The sequence below is a fragment of the Scyliorhinus torazame genome, chromosome 3 (genome assembly GCF_047496885.1).
Source record: "Scyliorhinus torazame isolate Kashiwa2021f chromosome 3, sScyTor2.1, whole genome shotgun sequence".
In the NCBI taxonomy this organism is placed as follows: Eukaryota; Metazoa; Chordata; class Chondrichthyes; order Carcharhiniformes; family Scyliorhinidae; genus Scyliorhinus; species Scyliorhinus torazame.
Genome location: NC_092709.1, coordinates 289,820,898 through 289,847,060, shown reverse-complemented (window position 1 = coordinate 289,847,060; position 26,163 = coordinate 289,820,898). Strand labels below are relative to the sequence as shown.

Below are 26,163 nucleotides of genomic sequence, written 5' to 3'. Positions count from 1 at the left end.
TTTGAATGGACCTACCTCGTATTAAGTTGATCTTTTCTCTACACCTTGCTATAACTGTAACATTTTATTCTGTAGTCTCTCCTTCCATCCCTATGTACAGTATGCATTGTTTGTACAGCATGCAAGAAACAATACTTTTCACTGTATACTAATACATGTGACAATAATAAATCAAATCAAATGAAAAGTAACTCATAAGTCATTAAAATACAAATAATTTTCCTGTGGATTAATAAATTCTTTTATACAAATAATTAAAGAACCAGTTCACAATACTTATTGTGTGCAGACTTTTCGGCTTCAGAGTGGAATTTCAATGAATGGCTGTGAAATGAAAAATGGCATGTGAACAGCAAAACTCGGACACCATTCTTAACAATGGTCAAAGTTATCAGAGGCCGTTTTGGTGTTAGGACAACAGGATGCTCTGGTCCCATGGCATAAAGTACGTTTCTGATTAAGGACATTTAGTAGGACATTGTTTGAGCAAAGAAAAACCAGACAGACCAGCAAATGTCCATAGGAACAAATTAGGAGCAGAAGTAGGCAATTCAGCCATTGAATCAGATCGTGGCTACTCTCTTCCTGGTCTCAAATCCACCTCCCCAAAAGGGATACCCATATCCCTTTAACCCATTTTTAAAATCAAAATTATATCTATCTCTTTCTTTAAACCATTTGATGACTCAGATTCCATCACACGATGGGGCAGCGAGTTCCACAAATTCACCACTCTCTGCGAGAAGTAGTTCCTCCTCACCTGATCCAAGACCAAGGCAGCAAATTTGATTGGCCTCCACCTATCTATTCGAAAAGCCAAACCAGGTTTTTGTTACAGGGATTCAACTGCGCTTCGACTGAGTGAAACAAGAACAACCTGCCATTGCAGGCAGCAAACCACTGTGGATCCACCTTCCTCAACCTCCAGGCTCTATTTTCTCAGTGTATCAAAAAGGATCACATTCCTGCAGTAGTTCAACGCATTACCTGAAGAGAAACAAGTATGACAGTGAGCGTTTGAACTTCTGAGTCACAAGCGCATGATATTTCTTTTCTTTTCTTGAATGTGCATCTGACAGAGTGTGAGAGGGTGCAGCTGTGAGTATATTTGAGGTACCGAGTAATAAATATTTATCCTTTTTAGAAAAAACGTACGAGAAAACCAGTCATTTGTTTTTAACAGTTGCAACACTTGGGGTTAAATGACATTTTTTTAAAAAACTCTCTTTAGTCAAGAGGTAAAAAGAGGGATCTATGCTCCCATCTCTCCTCTGTCCATAATGATATTGCTATGGTGAGATATACTAAGGTAGAGGGAGGCTCTTGCAAAGTATAAATGCTAGTAAAGATCTGTTGGGCCAAGTGGTCAACTTCGGCACTGCAAAATTCCACATAAAACCTTATTGGAGATTGTGCTTTGATCAAAAAAATCCCACATATGTCTAACATTATATGAGAAATAATTAAATGGATTAGCAGTGCTAACGGCCAGAAGAGCTCTACAGCATCTCCATCATTAATATCACTGGATCATGCTGTTTTAAGTTTTTTCCACAAAAAATTGGTTTCTGTACAATGCACAAGCTATTTCTCCTCTTAAAATGTATTTTTTAATAAACATTACATAAATAAAATCTAACCACATCAAGGGGAAAGCATTTTGCAATCAAAATCCTTAAAATGAGTTATTGTTGCCATTGCCTAGCAGTACAGTGTACAGTACAGATGCTGACATGAGTTGTGGCAAATTGTGCTTCTCATCCAAATTTTTCTCCTTACAATGGCGAATAATGAAAAGCTCTATTTCCACAAGTGCACGCAACGCTTTGATACCTTACTCAACCGGTCATTCGTCACCTGTTGAGGCACCTTGTGTGTTCCTGGGAAGAAGGGACAACAGATCAAAGTTGCGTCTGATCCTTGGGATATTTTTCTACATTGGGGCGGCACAGTGGCACAGTCATTAGCACTGCTGCCTCACAGCACCAGAGACCCAGGTACGAATCCAACCTCGGGTGACTGTGGAGTTTGCACATTTTTCCTGTGTCTGCGTGGGTTTCTTCCAGGCGCTCCGGTTTCCTCCCACAGTCAAAAGATGTGTAGGTTAGGTTGATTGGCCATGCTAACTTGCCCCTAGGTGGGGTTCCGGGATAGGGTGGGCCGAGGTGGGGTGCTCTTTCAGAGGGTTGGTGCAGACTGGATGGGTCAAATGGCCTCCATCTGCACTGTAGGGATTCTATGATTCTAATTTATAAATGCAGATCACTTATGACCTACCTCACCTGACCCAAATTTGCACTTTCCAAAAGGCAGTCACTGGAACACACTGCATTTTCCCCATTTCCAAAGAGCCAATGACACTTGAGATCATTTGTGATGTACCTGCTTTTTCATTTGTCCCACATGACGGTCGCATTCAACCAAAGGGTTTGGCATCGTACTAGCCAGAAATCACCATCGGTCAAAAAGAATCTTCATAAACAGTTACAATAATTTGAAATACATAATTAGTTCAAATTATTTCAGTTCGCATTCCTGTTTTTCTTCAGAACGGATAAAAGATTTCACCTTTTATTACCTTTACTGTGACCAGTATAGCCTCTGGTGAAAACTGCTGCCTATATATTTATATTAAATGATCATGTAACACCAACCAAGCATCAAGAATGCTATTCCACAAGTGCAAATTAGAATTGTTTTAATCTTCACGGTTATGAGATGCAATGAAATTACCAAATTGCACCCACAGAAAAGTGAAATATGTTTGTCTGACACACAACCAATTGCAGAAGTGTTTATGAAGAAAGGGATTTTGGAGGCTGCAGTGATTTGTGAGGAATGGGAAACAGCTAGAAAAATACATTACTACTATCAGGCTGTCAAATACAGTTTGTCACACAGTGTGACAAAACCACAGATATTTTTAAGCCAATGAACCACTGTCATCGGCTGTAGATAGCAATCTATGCAAATACATACATCCTGAGAAGCTAGCAGCTTCCTGAAATTATTTTTCATTATTATTTTTAGAATTCAAGCAAAGTGCTATCTGAAGAATTTGTAACATGAGCTGAAGGGATAATCCTGGTATTACAAACTAGAGCTGAAAATAAAATAAATAAAAATAAACCAAAATAGCTCATAAGTACATTTTCCTACTCGCTTTACAAATCGTTGGAACCTTCTGAGGTCTTGGTAATTCATAAAATCCATTTTGCTTTTTTTTTAATTGAAAGCCACGAAAAGATAAGGTTAACATGCCTAAAAGTATTGGCAGTTTTCCAATGGGCAGTGGATGCGAACTACTTTTTTGGGCTTGATCATACATTTTATTTCTTGAAGTGGCTTCGAGAAGACACAGATTTTCCTCGAAGGTCCAGTAACAAAGAGGGCAAAATGTATGCACAAGGCAAGTAATGAAAAAGTAAATGGAAATTAAACGAGTCTATGTGACACATTTAAGTTTTCAACTTTTAAAAAAACATATGTTTAGGAAGGATACAGTGGGTACGAAAGGTGACATTATGGCAGAACTATGTATGAGATTAAAGGAGCAGGCTCTGTGGTAAGTAAGAAACTAAAGAATTACTCCAGCTGGAGAGCTTAAAAGCAAAAATAGTAAAGTTCATCCTTGGGGTATAACAAAGTGCCTGTTGGTTGCATTGTTACTTCCTGCAGCACTAGTGGAAGCTGCCCGAAGTCTACATTGGAAGCTCAGATTGGTGTCATAGAAGATCAGCTTGTCGCCATCATAGATATGGATTGTGTGCAGATGTTGCAACAGTCCAGCAGCCTACCCCACAACACATCATTGGATCTCTGAGAAACTATTGAATGACAGCGACCTTCGTGCCATGAAGATGTGTTCTTGTCTTCTTTCAGGCTGAAAGCATTTATGCTCCCGTCACCGTCCCTCCAGTAACTTCCACTACAATACAACTCAACTGCACCATCTAACATACTGGAACATTTATGTCGAGTGAACAGGTCGCAACAATTTCAATGTGAACAACACAGTTAGGCTAATAACAAGTCACAGAATTGTTATGGTGCAGGAAGAGGCCATTCAGCCCATCGTGCCTGTACCACATCTCCGAACGAGCAATATACTTCGTGCCATTCCCTTGAATTCTCCCTGTAACCCAGCACATTGTTTCATTTCAGACAAAAGTCTAATTCCCTTTCCAATGTCTCGATTGAACCTTCCTCCACCACACTCTAAGGCAGTGAATCCCAGACCTAAACTGCTCATTGTTTAAATAAAATAATTCTCATATGGCTTTTGCAAGTTACTTTAAATCCGCCACCTCATTTTCAATCCTTTCACAAGTGAGAACAGTTTTTCCCTACCTACTTTGTCCAGTCATGATTTGGGATAGCTCTATCAAATCTCCAAGGAATACTGTTCTGAGTTTTCAGATTTCTTCATAACTGAAGTTTCCCATCCCTAGAATCATTCTTGTGAATCTTTTCTGCATTCTTCACTTCAATGTCTTCACATCCTTCCTATGGTGCGTGCCAATACTGGACTCAGTACTCCAGTTGAGAATGAACTGGTATTTTACAATTCAACATAATCACCGTGCCCATTTTAATAAAACCTAGGAGGCTGTATGCTTTATTAACCTACCCATTCATTCCACCAACTTGTCTATGGCCTTCTGAAGTTCTATACTATCCTCATAGTTCACAATGTTTCCACGTTTCATAGCATCCACAAATTTTGAAACTGTGCCCGGTACACCAAGGTTTAGGTCCAGCAAGGGTCCCAACACTGATCCCTGGGGAACGCCAGTGAAAACCTTTCTTCAATCTGTGAAACATCCATTAACCACTACTTGCTGTTTACTGTCACTCAGCCAATTTTGTATCCATATTGCTTCTGTTCCTATCATTTCATGAGCTATAACTTTGCTCACAGGTCTGTTGTGCAGCATTGTATCAAATATCTTTTGGAAGTCCATGTACAACACAACATTGCCCTCATCAATTTCTCTGTTATCGCTTTAAAAAACCTCAAATTATCCAAATGCAATTTTCCCTTAAGAAATCCATGCTGGTTTTCCTTAATTAACCCATATTTGTGAATGTGACCATTAATTTAGTCTCTAATTAGTATTTCTGGAAGCGGCAAGCTGGCTCAGTGGTTAGCACTGCTGCCTCACAGTGGCAGGGACCCGGGTTCGGTTCCAGCCTTGGGTGACTGTCCGTGTGGGGTTTACAAGTTCTCCTCGTGTCTGCGTGGGTTTCCTCCGGGTGCTCCAGTTTCCTCCCACAGTCCAAAAATGCGCAGGTTAGGTGGACTGGTCATGATCAATGTACGGGGTTATGGGGAAAGGGTGGGGTGAATGGGCCTTGGTAGAGTACTCTTTCTGAGGATCAGTCCAGACTAAATGGGCCGAATGGCCTCCTTCTGCACTTCCTTCTATGGAAGTTTCCCCACTACTTAAGTTAACCTGGCTGACCTGCTGGTCAAATCTTTACACCCTTATTTAATTAATGCTATTCTCCGGGCCGCTGGCACCACCCCTGAGCGTATGGAAGACTGAGAAATTGTCAGCGTCTCTGCAATTTCCATGCTCACTTTCCTCAGTATCCATCCATACATCTCATCCAGTCCTGGTGCCATACCAACTTTGAGTTCAGATAGCCTTTCCGTTACCCCTTTATCAATTTTAAACACTTCTAGTTTCTGAACTCTCTTCTCTTTCACAATGGCCTGGGAAAAGCATCTTCTTCCTTGTTAAAGACAGATGCAAAGTATTAATTTAATAACTGAGTAATGCTCTCTGCCTCCACGCGTGGCCCCCTTTTTGATCTACACCCCTCCTTTTACTACCCTTTTACTGTACATATGACTGAAGAAGATTTTGAGATTCCTTTTATACCAGCCAGTTTCTTTTCATACTTCCTCTTTGCTTATCTTATTTGCTTTTTCACGTCCCCCTGAACCTTCTATATTCAACGTGGTTCTCAGTTGCATATTCTACTGAACATCTGTCATAAGCAGACTTTTTCTTCCTTATTCTAATTTCTATCTCTTTGGTCATTCAGGGAGCTCTGCATTTGTTTGAGCTACCTTTCCCTTTCGCGGAATACACCCTGACTGCGCCTGAAGATAGCCCAGTAACTATTTCTCCTGCCAACCTTTGACTCCAGTTTATTCAGCCCAGATATGTTCTCAACCCATTGGAGTTGTCTTTCCCTCAGTTAATTATCTTTGCTCTGGCCTGTTCTTTGTTGCTTTCCACTGCCAGCCTAAAACACATGATACAATGATCACTGTCCCCCAAGTGTTTATTTCATTCCCAAAAATCAGGTCCAGCAGTGTCTCCTTTCCCGATGTGACTAGCAACATACTGCTGTAGAACATTTTTCTGAACACACACTAGGAATTTTTGTCCCTCTCTGTCCTTTACACTCCTACTACCAGACTATATTTTAAAGTACCCCTTTGTAACTACTCCAAACTTTCTGGACCTCTCTGTAATTCCCAATTGTTCCTCTACATCCTTCCCACCAATTGATGGCCTATAGACCAGTGAGAAATGCAATTGCACCTTTTTTGTTCCTTATCTCTAGCCAGACCAATTCTGGCCTTGATCTCTCTGGGACATCCTCCTTCTTCAGCACTACAATTTTTTCTTTTATAAAAATACATTTACAGGATGTGGGCATCGCTGGTTAGGCCAGCATTTATTGCCCATCCCTAGTTGCCCTTCAGAATATGGTGGTGAGTTGCCTTCTTGAACCGCTGCAGTCCGAGGTGTAGGTACATCCACTGTGTTGTTAGGAAGGGAGTTCCAAGATTTTGACCCAGCGAATATGGAGGAACAGCAATTTATTTCCAAGTCAAAATGGTGAGTGACTTGGAGGGGAACCTCCAGGTGGTGGCATTCCCAGGCACTTGCTAATCTTGTCCTTCTAGACGGTAGTGGTCGTGGGTTTGGAAGGTGCTGCCCAAGGAACCTTGATGAGTTACTGCAATGCTCTGCTTAATCAATACTGCCGCTCTTCCCCTTTTCTTCCTTTCCCATCTTTCCTTAACGCCTTTTATTCAGGAATATTTAACGCCTAATCACCTCTTTCTTTGAGCCAGTGAAACCTTCTCACAAACATCTCACTTAAAGACCTCTGAGATATCCACAATATCATATTTCCACATGAGGTTCTGCGGCAGTAACCCCTCAATCTTATTATCTACGCTCCATGCATTCACATACATACACATTAACGCTGATAGAAACATAAAAATTAGGAACAAGAAATAGGCTATTTGGCCCATTGCACCTGCTCCGCCATTTAATATGATCATGCCTGGTCCTGTTTCTCAACGCCATACTCCTGCAATCTCCCCATGCAGCTTGATGCCTTTAGTGTCCAGAAATCTATCTACTTCCTTATTAAATATATTCAGTGAATTGGCCTGCACTGCCTTCTGTGGTGGAGAATTCCACAAGTTCACCATGCTCTGAGTGAAGAAGTTTTTCCTCATCTGAGTCCTAAATAGCGTACCCCACAGCCGAGTCAACCCAATCGCTCCTCATACGACAACCCTGTCATCCCAGGAAATAGTCTGATGAACCATTGCTGCTCTCCCTCTATTGCAAGTAAATCCTTTCTTAGGTAAGGAAACCAAAACTGCACACAATGCCAGGGTCTCATCAAGTCCCTGTGCAGCTCAGTAAGTCATCTATGCTCCTGTACCAAAGTCCTCTTGCAATGAAGGCCAAACTACCATTTGCCTTCCTAACTGCTTGTTGTACTTGCATGTTTGTTTTCAATGAGTGGTGTACAACACCAGATCCCTTTGTACAATCTATAACCATTTAAATAATACCATTCTGTTTTTCCGACCGAAGTGGAAAACCTCAAGGGTCGCGATCGAAGGCCTCATCGGGCCTGACTCGTTGACGTGACGAGGCCGTTAAATCTCCCAAAACGACGTAATCTGGATCATGCTTTCACTGGGCTAGATCTATATTTACATATTTACGTGAGCAGTTAGGCTCACTTAAACATGTCGGTGTCTGACGATCCCAAGGCCTGGGAATGAACACCTACGCACAGGAGAATTCACCATGTCGCTGTTAAGTACTGGTCCACACAAACATGGACAAGGCATAACACCACCTGGGGTGGTCTCACAGGCCATCTGAGACCCCCGGATGGTTAGACTCTGGGCAGGGTGGTGCCCTGGCACTTCTGCTGCCACCTGGGCATTTGGCATAGCCAGCCTGACACCTTGTCACTGCCACCCTGGCACTGGCAGGCTGGCAGGGGCACTGCCAGGGTGCTAGCCTAGCAGTGCCAACGTGCCTGCAGGTTATCCATGTCAGGGATCGGGTGCACTGCCCTTATGATGTGAGATGAGGGAGGGGGGAACTCAAGGATCCCCTAACAGGTAAGTTGGGGCAATGGGGCGAGTCCTGAGGCCGTGATGGGGTATCCGAGGGGTGGGGGGGTCGAGAGATCGGGGCAGCATTTAAAAACGGCTGCCCGATCTCTTCTTGCACTGATGAGCAGGGTGTTCCTCGCCGAGGCCAAAAGAAAAGTCCCGTTTGATAGCGGGGTCGGTTTCGGTGCTGCAAGCGGCATGAAACACGCCGCGCAATGCGCCCAAAATGGCACCCCATTAAATCGCACTCCAAACATCCATGCACCCCCCCCAACCAGCTTGCAGAGTGTTCTGCTGCCATTCATTCTTGACCCTGGCACCAGGAAGGCAACACACCATCTTGGATTTACATGTGGCCACAGAGGCACCCAATTGTTTCGCTAACTATTCAATCACCTATCACTATTGCTCTTCCAGTCTTCCTTGTACCCCATTGTGCAGTTAAGACACCTGTGGTGCCACGGACTTGGCTCTGGCTGCACTCCCCAGGTGAACCATCACTCTCATCGAACTGAATAATGGTTGGAGAGTGTAGCACACTCAGGGGACTCATGTACTACCTGCCTATTATTTTTCATTGCCTGATGGTCACCCATTTCCTCTCTCGTGCAGGGTGACCACATCTATAATAGCACCTAATAGCACAGTGGGGGTACCTACACCACACAAGACAGCAGCGGTTCAAGAAGGCAGCTCACCACTACCTTCTCAAGGGAAATTAAGGATCGACAACAAATGCTGGCCGAGCCAGCAGAGCCCACAACCCGTAAAAATGATTATTTAAAAACGTGCTATCCACAAAGCTCCCAACCTCACAGATGCGTAGCAGTGATGCCATTTGCTGCTCAAGTTACAAAAGCCAGAGTTCAATCTTCTGTAACTGACAACAAATGGTTACCCAGGGCACAGGAAGAAACCTGGAGTTCCCACACAGCACAGGTGTGATGGAAAGTACGGGGAAAATAAAACTTATCTTTAGTTTAAATCCGAGGTGGCATGGTGGCGCAGTAGTTAGCACTGCTGCCTCACAGCGCCGAGGACCCGGATTCAATCCCACCCGGGTCACTGTCCGTGAGGTGTTGGCACATTCTCCCCATCTCTGCATGGATCTCACCCCCACAACCCAAAGACGTGCAGGGTAGGCGGATAGGCCACGCTAACATGCCCCTTAATTGGAAAAATTAAAAGAAAAAAAAGTTAAAATTCAAGTTGGAGTCCAGGTACTCCAATTCCCTGTGAGCCTTGGGACTTCTGCGCATACTTTCACCGGGACGTGGCCCCGCACACGTGCAGTTCGAGTATTTTCCCATGGTGCCCCCTGTGCATATGACGGCAAGTGGTGGCTGCACATGTGTAGTTTGTTGATTTCATGCATGCACTAGCCAAAAGGACCGCATATCTTCCATTTTTACCCTCTTCAGCTGGGAACTGGCCTGAGCATATGCGCAGAATAAAAAGGAGAAAAGTGAACGTATGCACTGCCGATCAAGTGACCTCAACAGGTGGGCCATGGCAGAAAAAGTGTTCCAGGAATTAGGACATGGGGAGCGGGACAGGGAGAAGGTCCAAAAGAAAGAAGATTCCAAACCAGGGAATGGGGCAGCAGGTCCCAAGGAAGGTCCGAGGTAAGGGAGAAGGACAAATATTAGAAACAGATCCTGGTAAGTAATGTTGAGAAAAAGAAGCAGAGTAATAGGCTCTGAATTAAAGAAACAGAGAGCTGTGGGCAGCAGACTTAAAGCAAAGTGGGTACGAGAAAAGCACTGAAGATGAAGGTCTGTGACCCCCATGCTGCGGCCTTAAGAGCAATGGTAGATTTTGGAGCAGTGTTCTGCTTGGCATGTCCAAAGATCTGAAATTGTGCTTTAAAGATGAAGCTTGAGTATACACGAGGAAAGGAATCTCAGAAGGTGAGATTGAAATTTAGAGGTGGATTCTTGTTGAAGCTGTCAGAGTGGGAGCGACCTTTGGAGAGAATATCCAAGGCAAGTTCTTCAAATGTGGAGATTGGAGAGAATTCCAAGTCAAGTTCTTCAAATGTGGAGTTTGAAAACCCTCATGAAGAAGACATGAGTTTCAGTGAAGCCGGTTAGCTTACTATGTGACAAGCATCTGGGTGAGTTATTGAGAAATCCATGAAATCGGCTTTGGTCACATCTGCCATTTACTTTGCAGTGTGGTGAGGCTGGTCAGTTGGTTCGCATGTGCCCCATATTTACACTGAATATTAGAGTATAAGACAGACATGGCAAATTGTATAATCTTTCCAAATGTGTATGTGTCTATAAAGCAGGGGTGAAGGAATAGTGAATTTTTGAATCATTTTCTTGTGTTTGAATTGAAATATTTCCAAACTTTTTGTCTGGTGTAAATTTTTTTTTGTTTTCTTCCTTGTGTTAAAAGTTCATCAGCAGACTTCTATGAATTTGTTCAGTAACTTACCTCTATGGTTTCTAAAAAAAATGATAGAAGCCAGGTTTCACTCTGGGATCTGATTTGTCCAATAGTAACATCAGCTGGGATCATAACACAGGTTGTGCATCCGAGATAGGCGCAACCCTGCCAATAAAACTTACTAATACTGATAAACCCTAATAATTCTCAATACATCTTAACACAAGGTCTTAAACCTCTGATGCAGGCTTTTGCAAGCAATCAGTGATGCAACCTGACGTCTACGAGTTCTGTTTTAGATATCTGGGAATGTTCCTCCATTAGTCATTCTAGACCTGAAACAGCCTGACCCTTGTTTGAACAAACATATTCTGGGACACTTCCAATTGAGACATCGCCAGGTTCACAAACAAGGTCCACTTTGCTTAAAAACTTAAGTGCTGGCTTTTTACCAAGGCTGTACCTTGACTAACCATTCGCTAAAATAACAAAAGCCATGTAGATATTTTAATTTGGTTATTACTTAGGATTTTACAAATATTCTGGAAAATATGGATAAACCTATGACCTTTTGGCAAAACAAATATGAAGCATATGGAATTTTAGAACTTAATTGGGATCTTTCCTTCACTGGACAATAAGCATTATTTTTAATGTTTACAATTGCTTGCGGGATCTTCTAGACTAATGGTGCAGATGGCATCAGGTAATGATAGGCTACTTTAAAACATAACTTTTTTAAAGAAGATTGTATCACTTTTATGATATATAGATGAATCAGGGGCCCATTACAAAATAATAAAAATACAGCAGCATCCTTTCCCCACCTAGCTCTCTGATGTTATCTCGAAGGTTTGTAATAAAATGACGACTGCACCTCATACACACCGCTTAAAGAGTGAGCCTCACCAAACTCAAAATGGTCCATCGCTGAACTTTCAAAATCATTCAATGTCAAAGTGGACATTTAATAACTAAGTACTTAATCACTCATCAACCATGTCCTTAGACTTTTAATCACAGGGTTCAGCTCTCAGTTCACTGTGAGTTTGAGCATGAAGTGAGGAGAAGAAAATATCAGAGCATCAGAACCTTGACAAGGAGGTTCTTTTATAGCAAATATCTTTGCTTAATTGACGATTTACAGAACTGTGATGATCTGTTTCAGATTTATGTTTCTATCGTTTACTATGTTTCTTTTACAACTTGTCCTTTCATTGCTATTGATGTGGTTTCTAGACATCCAATGGAAAGCTTGCAGCTACTTCACCTTCATCCCTGTAATTTGCTACCTTCCCAATTTTTCAACTAATAAAACCTTTTTGGTCACTCCTTTTTACTTTTCTTTTAATTCTACACCTCAACTTGGCACATATTTTTACTCCTTTATGAAACACTTTGGAACATTTTTGTTCATTAACGATATTATTTAATAAATTCAATTTTGCTTTGTTGTTTAAAACATTGAAAAAGGAAAAATAATTGAGTATTCTCCCAAAATAAGTACCTATTGTTCCTTGTAATTGCAATTATATTTTTAACAAGAAATAAACATTGTTTAATCAGCCTACATGATTTCAAATATGTCACGGACACCTACTGAATATTAATAAGAAATAAGAAAGATGTTTTTAGGATCAACACTATGTGATTTACACATACATATATATTTTGAGGTCCTATTTTGTACAACCTCAGCAATCCAATTTAGAACTGGTAACAACATTATAGATTACCCAAGGGATTAGTAACCAGGAACTCAACCTGGTTGTGAAGAATAAAATGGCTTTCAATGACATTGGGCCATATTTTACAAACATACAAATTATAATATAATAATAATCTTTATTGTCACAAGTAGGCTTACATTAACACTGCAATGACGTTACTGTAAAAAGCCCCTATTCGTCACACTCAGGCGACACAGAGGGAGAATTCAGAATGTTCAATTCACCTATCAAGCATGTCTTTCGGGACTTGTGGGAGGAAACCAGAGCACCCGGAGGAAACCCACGCAGACACCGGGAGAATGTGCAGACTCCACACAGACAGTGACTCAAGCTGGGATTCGAACCTGGGCACTGTGAAGCAACAGTATTAACCACTGTGCTGCCAGGAGCAGGAGTCGGCCATTCAGCGCCTTGAACCTGCTCCACCATTCATGACTGATTTGTGTCCTGAATTTCACATTCCTTCCTATCCCTTTGGCAATGTCGTCAATCAAGAATATATCTAATTAAGCCTTAAAAATATCCCATGACACTGCCACTGCTGCTGACAGGGGCACTGTTCCACAGACTCACAACACTCTGAGAAAAAAAAATTTCTTCCCATCTCAGTCTTAAATGGGAGACTCCTTACTTTTAAATTTGTCCCCTAGTTCTCGTCTCTCGCACAAGGGGAAATGCCCTCTTAGCATCCACCCTGACAAGTCCTCTCAGGATCATACACGTTTGAATAAGATCGCCTCTCGTTCTTCTAAAGTCCAATGGATACTGACCCAACCTGCCCAGTCTTTCCTCATAGGACAGCTTCCTCACTCCGGGTTTTTCATTCTCGATTTTACACTGAGAATAACCATGTGACTATCAGCTTTCATCGTTATTATTGAGTAAACTGGCCAAAAACATCTGAAGTAAACGCATGCATAATGAAATACGGAAATCTGGAAGCTGCTGTCTGATTTACCTTGCTCCCCTATACATTTTTCCCCACCAGTAGCTTACCAATAGATTATGTGAAATCATATTTTAACTTTTTCTTTGTGTCCCTTTTATTTCTCTCTCTCTTAATCTCATCTTTCCTTACTCTTTATTTTGCTTTCTGTACATGACTTTACATTGAATTGAATAAGCTGATTTATACTTTCTGGATTAGATAATGCGCCTCTCAGTGAGAGTTCTTCAATCTGATTGCTTTAAGAGACATGTTGTTGCTTGTCCTGTTCACATGGGTCTGGTGCCTGATGACGGTAAAGTACAAAAAGCCTGTTGGCAGTTGTCTGCATTGGGAATGCCGAGCACCATTCCTTCACCACTGACTGCAAAATTTGGGGCATTTGTGGCAGAGAAGTTTCTCTTGGATATAAGGTGGGATTTACCAGCTGTTCATGCCAGCGGGATATTCCGCTCCCACCGATAGTGCAAGGGTTTCCCGGCGACGAGGGGTGCAGTCAACGGGAAATCCCATTGACAACAGAAGGACCAGAAAACCCGCTGGCAGGCTGCTGAAAAACATGCGACTGGTTGCGCGATAAATTCTGCCCACAGTTTTATTCAACAAAGGATGATGAAATAAAACACACCGAATAGCTGACCGCTGAACTTTAATAGGATACCAGGCATGCCATGTTCAACCCCCTTGCTACACTTCCATTCGAGCAAAATTTGACTCTCTTTTAATGTGATAACTACCTTTGTACTAAATTCACTGGGCATTTTTGTAGGCATGACATTGATATTGTCCCTAGATTTGATCAAATACTTTTCTTCCAGTTTTTATATTTCAACTGCTTTTCAGAAACAAATATGTATTCTTCACAGCACTGCCTGAGAGTCAATATTCCTCTCCACCACAGGTATTGTTGCCAAACCACCTGATCTGCTCCCATTCCTGAAATTGATCAAGTTAGCCAAGTAGGCAGCTTAAATTGAATTAAGGATTAGTTTCTCTTCTCTGTTGTGTTCGGATTTGCACATTTGTTTAACCCAGTACTGATCTTCATCTTCGGCAAATTCGGATTCGCTGTGATTGATGGAAATGCACCAGCACAGGGCCATAATTTACTTTAAAAAAAATAACAGTAAGATTAATGGTACGAGCTGTTATTTATTTGCAAATGGTGCAGCAACATCATGAGAGGGGCAGCGTGTGGTTAAACCCAAATATCTGAAAGTTTCTAACTGGGTTGCACTGCTCTATTGTTAACTTCAAGGAGATGCCATTTGCCATTCGCCTCACCATTGCAATGCATTGTGTGGCATGAAGTTACCATATTTCCATAACAGGTACAAGATTAAATCACCTTAAGCCTTGTCCATTTCTGTCTAAATAACATTTGAATAACTTGGTAAGTATTAATTATTGCCAGTCAAACTCGCTATGACTGAAAATGAACTATTACAAAGGTGAAGTCTTATTCCTTCAAAATGTTGTCTTTTTTTTCTCTCTCTCTGTTATCCAGTCTTTCTTTTCCTCTCTTTGCTTCTCTTGGTGCATCTGATTTGACATTAAATTCACCCACTCTAATTTACACTACCTTCTTAGTCCTTGCACTGTTAACTTCACAATCCTTTAATCCAATTAGTTATAGATTCTCAGTTGTTTGTATGGCACACTGGTCTGCCCTCACTGGGATGACATCAGCTTGCACTTTCAGCAACTTTTCACACACAAACCAATTTGAAATAGAAACGTGCAAGGACCAGTCTAACTAACAACAGATGTTGTTAGATGCCGTGCCACATCAAATTATGGTCCAATGCCATCACTTACATCACATGCTCAACTCAGATCTTAGCTTAGATCAAAGTCTTTCAGCATATTGAGTTTGTGCTCCAAATTTGCACAACTAAGAAAACTCTCAAGCTCAAGAGACCAAATATGGATCCTGAAATAAGAGAAATATTTCCCCTCCTCTGTGCAAACGCAATCAGTGCCAAAGATTCGCCAAAGGGAGAGTGCGTTACTACATGCCACAAGGATAGGCACGCGCACGATAAAAAACGACCAAATACTCCCTTGCAAGTTCACCCTTGCAAGTTAGATGGCCTGACTTCATGGAGTGTGGAAAATAAAGAACAAAAAGAAGTGATCTTGTGGTCACGGTAGCTTTTAAATGGGTCACAGTTTAAAACGGGGACCAAACTACCATTTGCCAAACAGCAAAAAGTCACGTACTGTCAGTTAATGCTTCATGAGTGTGTAAAGATATCGGGTGGAACGACTTGTAAAACTATTAGCAATGGCTGTAATTCATTTTTTGGACTCTTTCCTGCACCAGGAGAGCATCTGTACCAAGGTCAACCGTAGTTTCCCACTATTTATTTAAATTGCTGTAGACCCATTCATTGTTCTTTATAAAATTTGTGATATTTTATAAATTCTATAAAATGTAACTTTTTGAAAGACCTCTACATCACTTCAGTATCTTTGCAGATGTAATAAATGCCATATGAGCATTTTCCTCGAAGCACAGTGCCAAAGTAGAGATGTCCTCATTGTTAACATAACATGCTTAAAAATAAAACTATTTCTTATTTAACCATCATTCAGAAAAAAAATACTATGATAGATGGTATTCCTATTACTTAAGTTTTAAATTTTCCTTGGACACAAGTGAATTACAAATATTGGCTTAACTCAAAAATTAAGTATTTGCCAGACACAACGTGATGTAAATCATTCCACTGTGATGAAAAAAGATCACCATATTGTTCCATGTTAGTACAAAAATAACTGGCTCTTCTCCCTCCCTAGTGATGAACACAATGTTCTTTGAATAATCTTCTGATGGCTCAGTTCATAAAGGTGACAGTGTAAATGAGCCGTACAAACCAACATCTCTGACATTCAATTCTAATTTTTGCTAAATTTGCTGAGGTCAAACAAGGATGTCAGTAGACCTGTTACGCTTTGGCCTCAACCACCATTGGATTTCAGAGAGAGAGGGAAAAATCTGCCAGGCTCCCTTCTGCTGATGTTCATGCAGCGATACCTGCTGGAAAATGCATGTTTGCCGAGGTCAAGGTGAGGAATCAGCCTTGGCTGTGAAATTCCAAAACTCGCCATCAAGGTTCACACATGAATGGCCATTAAAGCGACATACTGGAGGGTGACTGCTAGTTTTAGAATTGTTTTCAAGCAGAAGAAGGGCTACATTATCTGCCTTCTCATAAATAATAGGTTGAAAACACATGCTTTAAGAGGGAGGGAAAAAAAGGAGAACAAAATGCAGAAGAAAATACTTTTATCAAATAATTTGATTTATTAGGAACCAGGTCATAGGCTCTACTCATGCTTATTATTAATGTATATTATCTTCTCTCTAATATAGACATTAATAGTTTTTTTCCCAGCCAAGGAGTATGTTAATCTAGTCACATTTTGAAGACAGAAGAGATGAAATTACAACGATGATAATACTGAGTTGCTCCCCTATTTTCATGATAAATTCTTTGTTTTAAAATGACAAATAATGACATATAACTTGTTCTTCAAAAGGTTACATGGTCCTACATGAAAGGATAAACAAATTTTACAAAAGATTGCCAGAAACAGAATCAAAATGTGTCTTCACTTCTTTTCCCGATAAGAACTTCAAAGGTTTCCCTTCTAATCATTTATATCGTGCAAGAAACTTTAAAGTGCTCTTATCAATACCTCCGACACATGGAACATTATAATTGAACAATGCAACTTACTGAAGATGGCAAGCCTGGAGGAACCTTCCTAACCTTTTTCGGTGGAATCTCTGTAAATCAGTAAGTGAGCATGTTAGTACAAACCTCTTTTAACCAGGGCTGCTTGTCAAATCAATTGCACTAACCCATTTTCTTTCCCATTACACCTAGAGAATGATATTGCTTACACAGTTCAGGGTGCAGGATTGGAATATACCGATGAATGGATCTTGAATAAAATCATGAACACTAAATTTACCCAATATTTTTCACTCTCACGTCAAGCCAAGCTTCTACAGCGGCTAACCAAGCGGCTATTTTTCATGAAGATGTGGCTGATGAGTCTCAGTGAGTTATCATACCATGGGGCTTTCACAGCTCAATCTAACCACAGTATCAGTGGGTGTCTATGACTGCATCTTATCTCGGAAAGACAACAGTCAGAAATGGGAAATCGGGCTGCTTGTTCCCTTTTCTAGGCCGAGACATTGAAGTCAACTGTAAAGTCTCAACTATTGCTTCACTGAGATCAGCTAATAGCTAAATTTGTGGATTAAACCCTTTAGGGCCTGTATAGCTCATTATCATGCCAGGCAGTGCTTTTAGCAACTGAGCCGCAAATGGAGCAATCAATGTGAGTTACACCCCTTAGTTTCCTTTGATCACAAGTATGTTTCAGAGAGTCATCTAAGTTTGTCAGCATGGAAGTGATATGAAAGCCCTACTTGCAAATAGGCATAATGGTAATGCAACTTTCCCACTCACGTGTTATCTTCCTGCTTTAGATTTGTAAATGATGTGCTTCAGTGAAGTAACCCAAAAATAATGGTCCACGGTAGATAAGAGTAGAATTTTGAGGAAGGGGAAAACCTCAAACTAAAGACATATTTCACTAATAAGAAAAGACCTGTCATGTTAAATAGTGCTAGCTAGCTAAGTAGCATATATTCACTGTCTTGTGCATTAATATCAGCAGCGACTCCGTAGGAGCACCTGATAATTTTTGACAACTTACATCTGAGTTTTGCCAATGAATAATGGGACATACAGCTAAACCTGTCAAAGCGACCACCCATGGTTCACACAAAAAGTGGTCTTTATTCACAGGTGGTCCCCTCCACATGGCTGTCAATTAAAATCACATCTGAAAACACTCAACCCCTCTATCATTACTTTTTATGTTCCCTTTATAATGTGAAACGATCTCAGAGGGCAGGTTCATTAAAACTGTAAATCACAGATGGAACTGTGAACACGTGGCTACACTTTACAGGTGGCCACTCCTCACAGGCACTGCTGCAATTCATGTCAATGTCAATTTTACCGGTCATTATCAGCTGATGATGCTTTTCATAAGTCTATGTCAACAGGGGTTTTATGGCATTATATTCTGGTCCAACTTCAATCAGTCTTTTCTTGTTGTAGAAACACCATTTTTTGACTTAATGTTTGCCACTGAGTTGTATGAGGAAAGGGGTGGGCTTGTTGATTTAATGACCATCTCATATTCTCCACTTACATTCAAAGTAACAAGTTTGAATTTGGTCACAATAAATTATCATGTATATAATGCATAATCAAAGTGATATAAACATCATTCTTATGTTATTCTGCAACTTGCAATTTAGATTATACTGAGCAATTCCAAAGTACATAAATTACTGAGAATAAGGATAATGTGACTACTGTCTGAGGAGTAAAGTTATCTCAAGGTTTGGATTCCAGTATTAAACTGCTTAACCTTTTGCTCTAATGGCATGTGACATCATCTCAAGGCATTAAGAACATAAGAAAATGCGGAATTAAATCATTCAGCCAGCAAGCCTGTATCTTTCACATGCTTCGTACATTCTCTCCTGTTGTGCATTGTACCTCTCCCATTTCATCTCGTCAGGGAAAATTAAAAATATTCCACAATTCCCAAAGGTAATCTACCAGGAACATACTGCCTATTCAAGATAGTGCTTTTTGTGACATATTTGCAGCTACCGCTAATTTTGTATATTGCACTGAAATTGGCTGTTTCACAGAGGGGATCTTATGATACCATGATGATAATCAAGTGATCCAGGCGGCTTGAACTCTTCTGGAGCTATCATTAATATCTTTTCATCTCGATCACACCACCTTTAGCAAGGATATGCCATTGGATAAAAACATCAAAATAGCATTTCACTATGTATTTTGTGAAAAACATTTATTGCTTTAAATTCACTAGTTTATAGTACCTTTGAAGAATAGAAAATAAATTATTTTTTTAAAAATCCATTGATTATTCTGGGTGATGTTGTTATGGGCCAGGGTTTAGAGAACCCCAAAGTGTATCATGGAGTTCACCTGACCCACAACTTTTACTGGATTGTGGTATGGGGAGCACACGGCCCACTCTACAGGTGTGGTACAGCAGAAATGGAAAAGTATTTTTTAAAGCAAAACAATGTTTATTCTATGAACTCAAGTTAACCTTCGTAAAACATACAGTGAACATCTCAGCAACCATTAATTCAAATACAACCCCCAAAGACTACAACACTAAATAATCCTTTAAGCTTTCCTTTTAACATCCATATGACTTAAAACACCTTTTACCAGAAGCACATCAGGTTAAAGTCACTACTGTTATTAGTTTTAAATCACCAGGATCGATTTACAGCCTTTAGATTACAGAGAGAGATTCATACACCTTCTGGCTATGACTGCAGCTATCCAGCTCTGAAAACGAAACTAAAACACACACTGCAGCAAACAGCCTAACACGAAAGTAAAAATCTGACAGACAGCCCAGCTCCACGCACTCTCTGACATCACTGCAGTAGTAAACTCCCATTTCTTAAAGGTACTCTCACTACAGATATTTATATACACACCCATTTATAAACACCCATTTCTTAAAGTTACTCTCACATGACACCTCCCCCCAAGAAAAAAAACCCCAGCAACTTCAAGATGGTTTCATTTTTCACCTTTTCACTATCCTTTAAGAAGTGCACACAGTAAATATACATTTTCGATTCAAAAAACACACGCAAACAGGTATTATAATAATATGTTCCATTTTTTTCTTCTTCCTCCAACTGAAATCCTTCTCGATTGACAGTCTCTTTGTACAGGAAGGTCTCTGCATGATCCATCCATTTCTCTACGCCTCAGCATTTCTCTTTAAAGTCAGATACTTAAGTTCAATCTGATCACAGAGTCCCTTGTAATTCTCCAACACAGGAGCATTGGTTATCACAGCTTTCAGGCAGTCAAATGCCTGTTGAAAGTCCGCTGTCCATGGAATTTTCCACGTTTCTTCAGAGGTCCATCAGTGGAGCAACCACGCTACAAAACTTCTTGCACAAATGTTCGATCAAATCCACTCATGCCAAGAAATCGCATTATTTCCCTTCGTCTTGAGGGTATCAGAAACTCCTCAAGGAAAGTGACTTGGGCTTTTCCAAATTCACTTTTGGCGACGTTTATCACCAAACCCGCCTCCTGAAGTCGATCGAATAACTCCATCAGATGTTATAAATGTTCTTTCCATGTCTGGCTGAAAATTACCAGATCGTCGATGTACACTGCACAATTGGGTAATCCTGAAACAACTTTGTTAGTCAACTGCTGAAATGTGGCTGGGGCGTTTTCATGCTAACTTGCATAACTTTTATTTGGTATATACCATCTGGAGTCACAAAAGCTGAAATCTCCTTCACCCTTTCGGATAAAGGTACCTGCCAGTAACCTTTAAGTAAATCCAGTTTGGAAAAAAAAGCTGATTGTCCCACTTTCTCAATGCAATCCTCCAAACGTGGGATAGGATAAGAGTCCGTTCTTGTAACTGCAATAACTTTTCTATAGTCCACACACAACCGTTGGGTACCGTCAGGCTTTGGTACCATCACTATGGGTGAGCTCCATTGGCTGCAACCCAATTCAATTATGCCATTTTCAAGCATACTCTCAATTACTTTGTTAACCTGTGCCAAAAACCATGTTTTCCTTCTATCCGGCGTTTTTACCATATAATCCACCTCACTTAATTCCTTTTCAATCTGATAAGGTCCACAAAACCTAGCTGTTAAAGGTTCACCTACCACTGGTAACAATACTAAAACTTGGGGGCGTGATTCTCCGATCGCGGGACAGAGTGTCCGCGCCATCGTGAACCCGGTCGTGATTCACGATGGCGTGAAATGGACGCGGGCACTAGCGATTCACAGGGGGCCAGCACAGAGCTGGAGTGGTTCACGCCGCTCCAGCCTCACGTCCTGGCACGCACTGGGGGCGGTGCCAACCCACGCATGCGCAGTGGCGACGCGCTAACCCGCGCATGCGCAGTGGCTTTACGGAATGCGCCGGCCCCGACGCAACATGGCCGGACGCGCAACAAGATAGGCCCGGGGGGTGGGGAGAGGCTGGCCCGCCGATCGGTGGGCCGCGATCACAGGCCAGACTCCATCGGTGGCCACCCCAGGGGACGGAGCCCCCCTCCACCTCACAGGCCGCCCCCCCCGACCCTTCGCGCAGAGTTCCCGCCGGCAGCGACCAGATGTGGACGGCGCCGGCGGAACTCTACTTTTTCTGCGCGGCCGCTCGGCCCATCCGGGCCGGAGAATCGGCAGCCCGCGACCGGCGCTGCGCCAAACGCGCCAGTGCAAATGGCGGCGATTCTTCGCACCTCGGAGAATCGCGTGCCGGCGTCGGTGCGTCGGGGCAAGGTTGCGCCGATTCTCCGGTGTCTGCTACCCTTTTCATCACATTTTGTGCAACTTTTAAATGTTGTCTAGCCAATTCACCTGCTCTATTTAATCGTTCCCTAAAATTTGACACGTAATCCAATAATGTAATTTCCGATTTCTCACTCACCAATCTTTCCTTAATCAATTTAAGTCGTCCTCTTACCTCATGACCAAAAATTAGTTCAAAAGGACTACATTTGGTTGACTCATTAGGTGCATCCCTAATTGCAAACAGTACGAATGGAATTCCTTTATCCCAATTGTCTGGATAATCTTGACACTAAGCCCTCAACATTGTCTTTAATGTCTGATGCCATCTTTCTAACGCTCCCTGTGATTCTGGATGTACGCAGTTCATTTAAATTGTTTTATTCCTCAGCTATTCATATCTTCTTTGAATAACCTCGAGGTAAAATTTGATCCTTGATCCAATTGCATTTCTGTGGGTAGTCCATATTTAGTAAAGAATTTAAGTAACTCCTCCACAATCTTTTTAGCTGTAATATTATGTACTGGAATGACCACTGGAAACTTAGTAGGCACATCCATTATAATCAAAAGATATTGATTCCCACTTTTTGTTTTAGGAAGTGGACCTACGCAATCAATTAGGACCCTTGTAAAATGTTCCTCAAATGCTGGAATGGGTATTAAGGGCGCTGGTTTTATCACTACTTGAGGTTTCCCTATCTCTTGACATGTGTGACATGATTGACAAAATTTAACTACATCTTTATGTTGTCCAAGCCAATAAAAATGATTCTGGATTTTAGCTTGAGTTTTCCTTATTCCCAAATGACCTCCCACTGGTACCTCAACTCGCAACACCTCCTTTCTATACCCTACCCGCAATACTACTTGATGTACTTCTGCCCACTTTTCATCCACCTGGATGTGTAAACGTTTCCATTTGTTCATCAAGCCATCACTTTTACGGTAATAACACTGGTATACACGCAGATTCCTCTTCCGTGTATGCTTTCTGATACATCCGTTTTATTTCTACATCTTTTTGTTGTAACTCCGCCAATTTTCCTGAACTAAAAATAGCCGCCTCATCCTCCACCTGATCTTGTTATTTTTCAACCATCTGATCAAAAATTGTTTTTGATAATTGCACTTCAACTTCATTTTCACTCTTTGATTTCTCCTCTTGTCTTAACCTCTGACTTTGCCACCTTGTTACCATACAATCCGGAAAAAATCCCAGGATATTCGTCCTTCAACACTTCAGTTGTCTGATTTTCCACTGGCTTATCACCCACAGTAGGCATCACTCCCACCTGCGATCCAGCTATATCATTACCCAAGATAAACTGTATTCCTGGACAAGATAGTTTCTCTATTACTCCTACTACCACTTCACCACTCTTCACTGGACTTTCCAACCTTACCTTATATAATTAAACACTACTCCTCTCACCCTGAATTCCACATATTACCACCTTTTCTGGCAACATTCTTCCCAAACTACATAACTCCTCATCTCTTACCATTAAAGATTGACTAGCTCCGTATCTCTTAAAATTGTGACTTCTTTACCTGCTCCTCCTGATACACATGAGTAAACTTTACCCACACAAGTAAATTCTTTAAAGAGATCTGGCACCGGGGGCTTCCGGTGATGGCGGGCGGGAGGCGGCCGCACAATGGTGGGCTCCCGTTCGGCAACGGCATTTTCGGGGCTTTAAGCCCGGTCCCAGGGTCCGCGGAGGCGGCAGAAGCAGGGAGAAGGCACGGAGGAGGCACAGTGAAGACACAGGAGGAAAAAAAGAACAAAGAAAAATGTCGAGGGTGAGCAAGAAAACGGCCGAAAAAAAAACAGCTGGAGGTCCGCCGGGGAGTGGAGCGGTCACCGCGGGGTCACCAGGAAAAATGGAGGCTGGAGCCCCAGGGAAGGCCGCACTGCTTACGGCTGAAGAAATAACTAAGGTGATGGCTGCGGAATTTGAAAAGCAGTTGGCGCAGATTGCGAAATGCATGGAGACGGTGAGGAAGGAGATGAGGGAGGTTTTGAGTGTGCTGGTGGAGGAGGCGGTTTCCCCGGTGAGGACGGAGGTGGCGAGCGCAGTGGTGGAGGTGCGAGAGCAAGGGGAGGCGCTGAAGGAAGTGGAGGAGACGTTATTGCAGCACGGTGATCAACTTGCTTCGATGGGGAAAGAGATGCGGAAGGTGATGGATACTAACAAGGATCTGCGAGGAAAAATGGAAGACCTGGAAAACAGATCCAGGCGACAGAATTTGAGGATTGTGGGGATGCCCGAAGGAGTTGAAGGACCGAAGCCGACTGCGTATTTTGCTGCGATGCTGGCAAAACTATTGGGGGAGGGGGAGGATCACTCCCAATATGAACTGGATCGGGCTCATCGGTCGTGGAGGCCTGTACCAAAGGCGAGTGAGCCGCCAAGGGCAGTGACTCTGTGCTTCCGTAGGTACAGTGTGAAGGAGAAGGTCCTTAAGACCATAAGACCGTAAGACATAGGAGCGGAAGTAAGGCCATTCGGCCCATCGAGTCCACTCCGCCATTCAATCATGGCTGATTTCAACTCCATTTACCCGCTCTCTCTCCATAGCCCTTAATTCCTCGAGAAATCAAGAATTTATCAACTTCTGTCTTAAAGACACTCAACGTCCCGGCCTCCACCGCCCTCTGTGGCAATGAATTCCACAGACCCACCACTCTCTGGCTGAAGAAATTTCTCCTCATCTCTGTTCTAAAGTGACTCCCTTTTATTCTAAGGCTGTGCCCCCGGGTCCTAGTCTCTCCTGCTAATGGAAACAACTTCCCTACATCCACCCTATCTAAGCCATTCATTATCTTGTAAGTTTCTATTAGATCTCCCCTCAACCTCCTAAACTCCAATGAATATAATCCCAGGATCCTCAGAGGTTCATCGTATGTTAGGCCTACCATTCCTGGGATCATCCGTGTGAATCTCCGCTGGACCCGCTCCAGTGCCAGTATGTCCTTCCTGAGGTGTGGGGCCCAAAATTGCTCACAGTATTCTAAATGGGGCCTAACTAATGCTTTATAAAGCTTCAGAAGTACGTCCCTGCTTTTATATTCCAAGCCTCTTGAGATGAATGACAACATTGCATTTGCTTTCTTAATTACGGACTCAACCTGCAAGTTTACCTTTAGAGAATCCTGGACTAGGACTCCCAAGTCCCTTTGCACTTCAGCATTATGAATTTTGTCACCGTTTAGAAAATAGTCCATGCCTCTATTCTTTTTTCCAAAGTGCAAGACCTTGCACTTGCCCACGTTGAATTTCATCAGCCATTTCTTGGACCACTCTCCTAAACTGTCTAAATCTTTCTGCAGCCTCCCCACCTCCTCCATACTACCTGCCCCTCCACCTATCTTTGTATCATCGGCAAACTTAGCCAGAATGCCCCCAGTCCCGTCATCTAGATCGTTAATATATAAAGAGAACAGCTGTGGCCCCAACACTGAACCCTGCGGGACACCACTCGTCACCGGTTGCCATTCCGAAAAAGAACCTTTTATCCCAACTCTCTGCCTTCTGCCTGACAGCCAATCGTCAATCCATGTTAGTACCTTGCCTCGAATACCACAGGCCCTTATTTTACTCAGCAGTCTCCCGTGAGGCACCTTATCAAAGGCCTTTTGGAAGTCAAGATAGATAACATCCATTGGCTCTCCTTGGTCTAACCTATTTGTTATCTCTTCAAAGAACTCTAACAGGTTTGTCAGGCACGACCTCCCCTTACTAAATCCATGCTGACTTGTCCTAATCTGACCCTGCACTTCCAAGAATTTAGAAATCTCATCCTGAGCTGGGCCAAGCAGAAGCGGGTGGTGCAGTGGGCTGGAGCTGGTATACGTGTATACCAGGACTTTACGGTGGAGCTGGCAAGGAGGCGGGCTGCCTTCAACCGGGTGAAGAGGGCACTGTACATTAGCAAGGTGCGGTGCGGCATTGTATATCTAGCGAAGCTGAGGGTTACTTACAAGCTCAGGGACTTTTATTTTGGAACGGCGGAAGCAGCGGAGGAGTTTGCGAAAGCAGAAGGACTGTGGCAGAACTGACAAATTGAGGAATGGCCATGTGCCGATGTAACCTCATGACTGTATTTTCTTCTTTTTTGTATCACTGCGCATGGGTGTAGAGATTAAAGGAGCCAATGTGGTATATATTTGGACAAGGAAAGGGCCGGGACTTTCACTCGAAATGAGAGTTCTTTGGGGTGTAGGTGGATATGCGGGGTGTGTGCTAAAAGG

The 26,163-nt window shown here is 42.2% G+C and overlaps 1 protein-coding gene across 23 annotated transcripts in view; it reads right to left on the bottom strand.

Moving 5' to 3' along the window:
* Positions 1-26,163, bottom strand: part of LOC140409166 (transcription factor 4-like) — an 818,430-nt gene that overhangs the window by 282,771 nt on the left and 509,496 nt on the right. For 22 of the 23 annotated variants that reach the window (XM_072497371.1, XM_072497372.1, XM_072497388.1 and 19 more), the window contains one exon: positions 17,215-17,264. The exons of the other annotated variant lie outside the window; for it this stretch is intronic. In XM_072497371.1, coding sequence (XP_072353472.1) covers positions 17,215-17,264 — 50 coding nt within the window. The remainder of the gene's footprint in view (positions 1-17,214; positions 17,265-26,163) is intronic. 23 annotated transcript variants of the gene reach the window in all.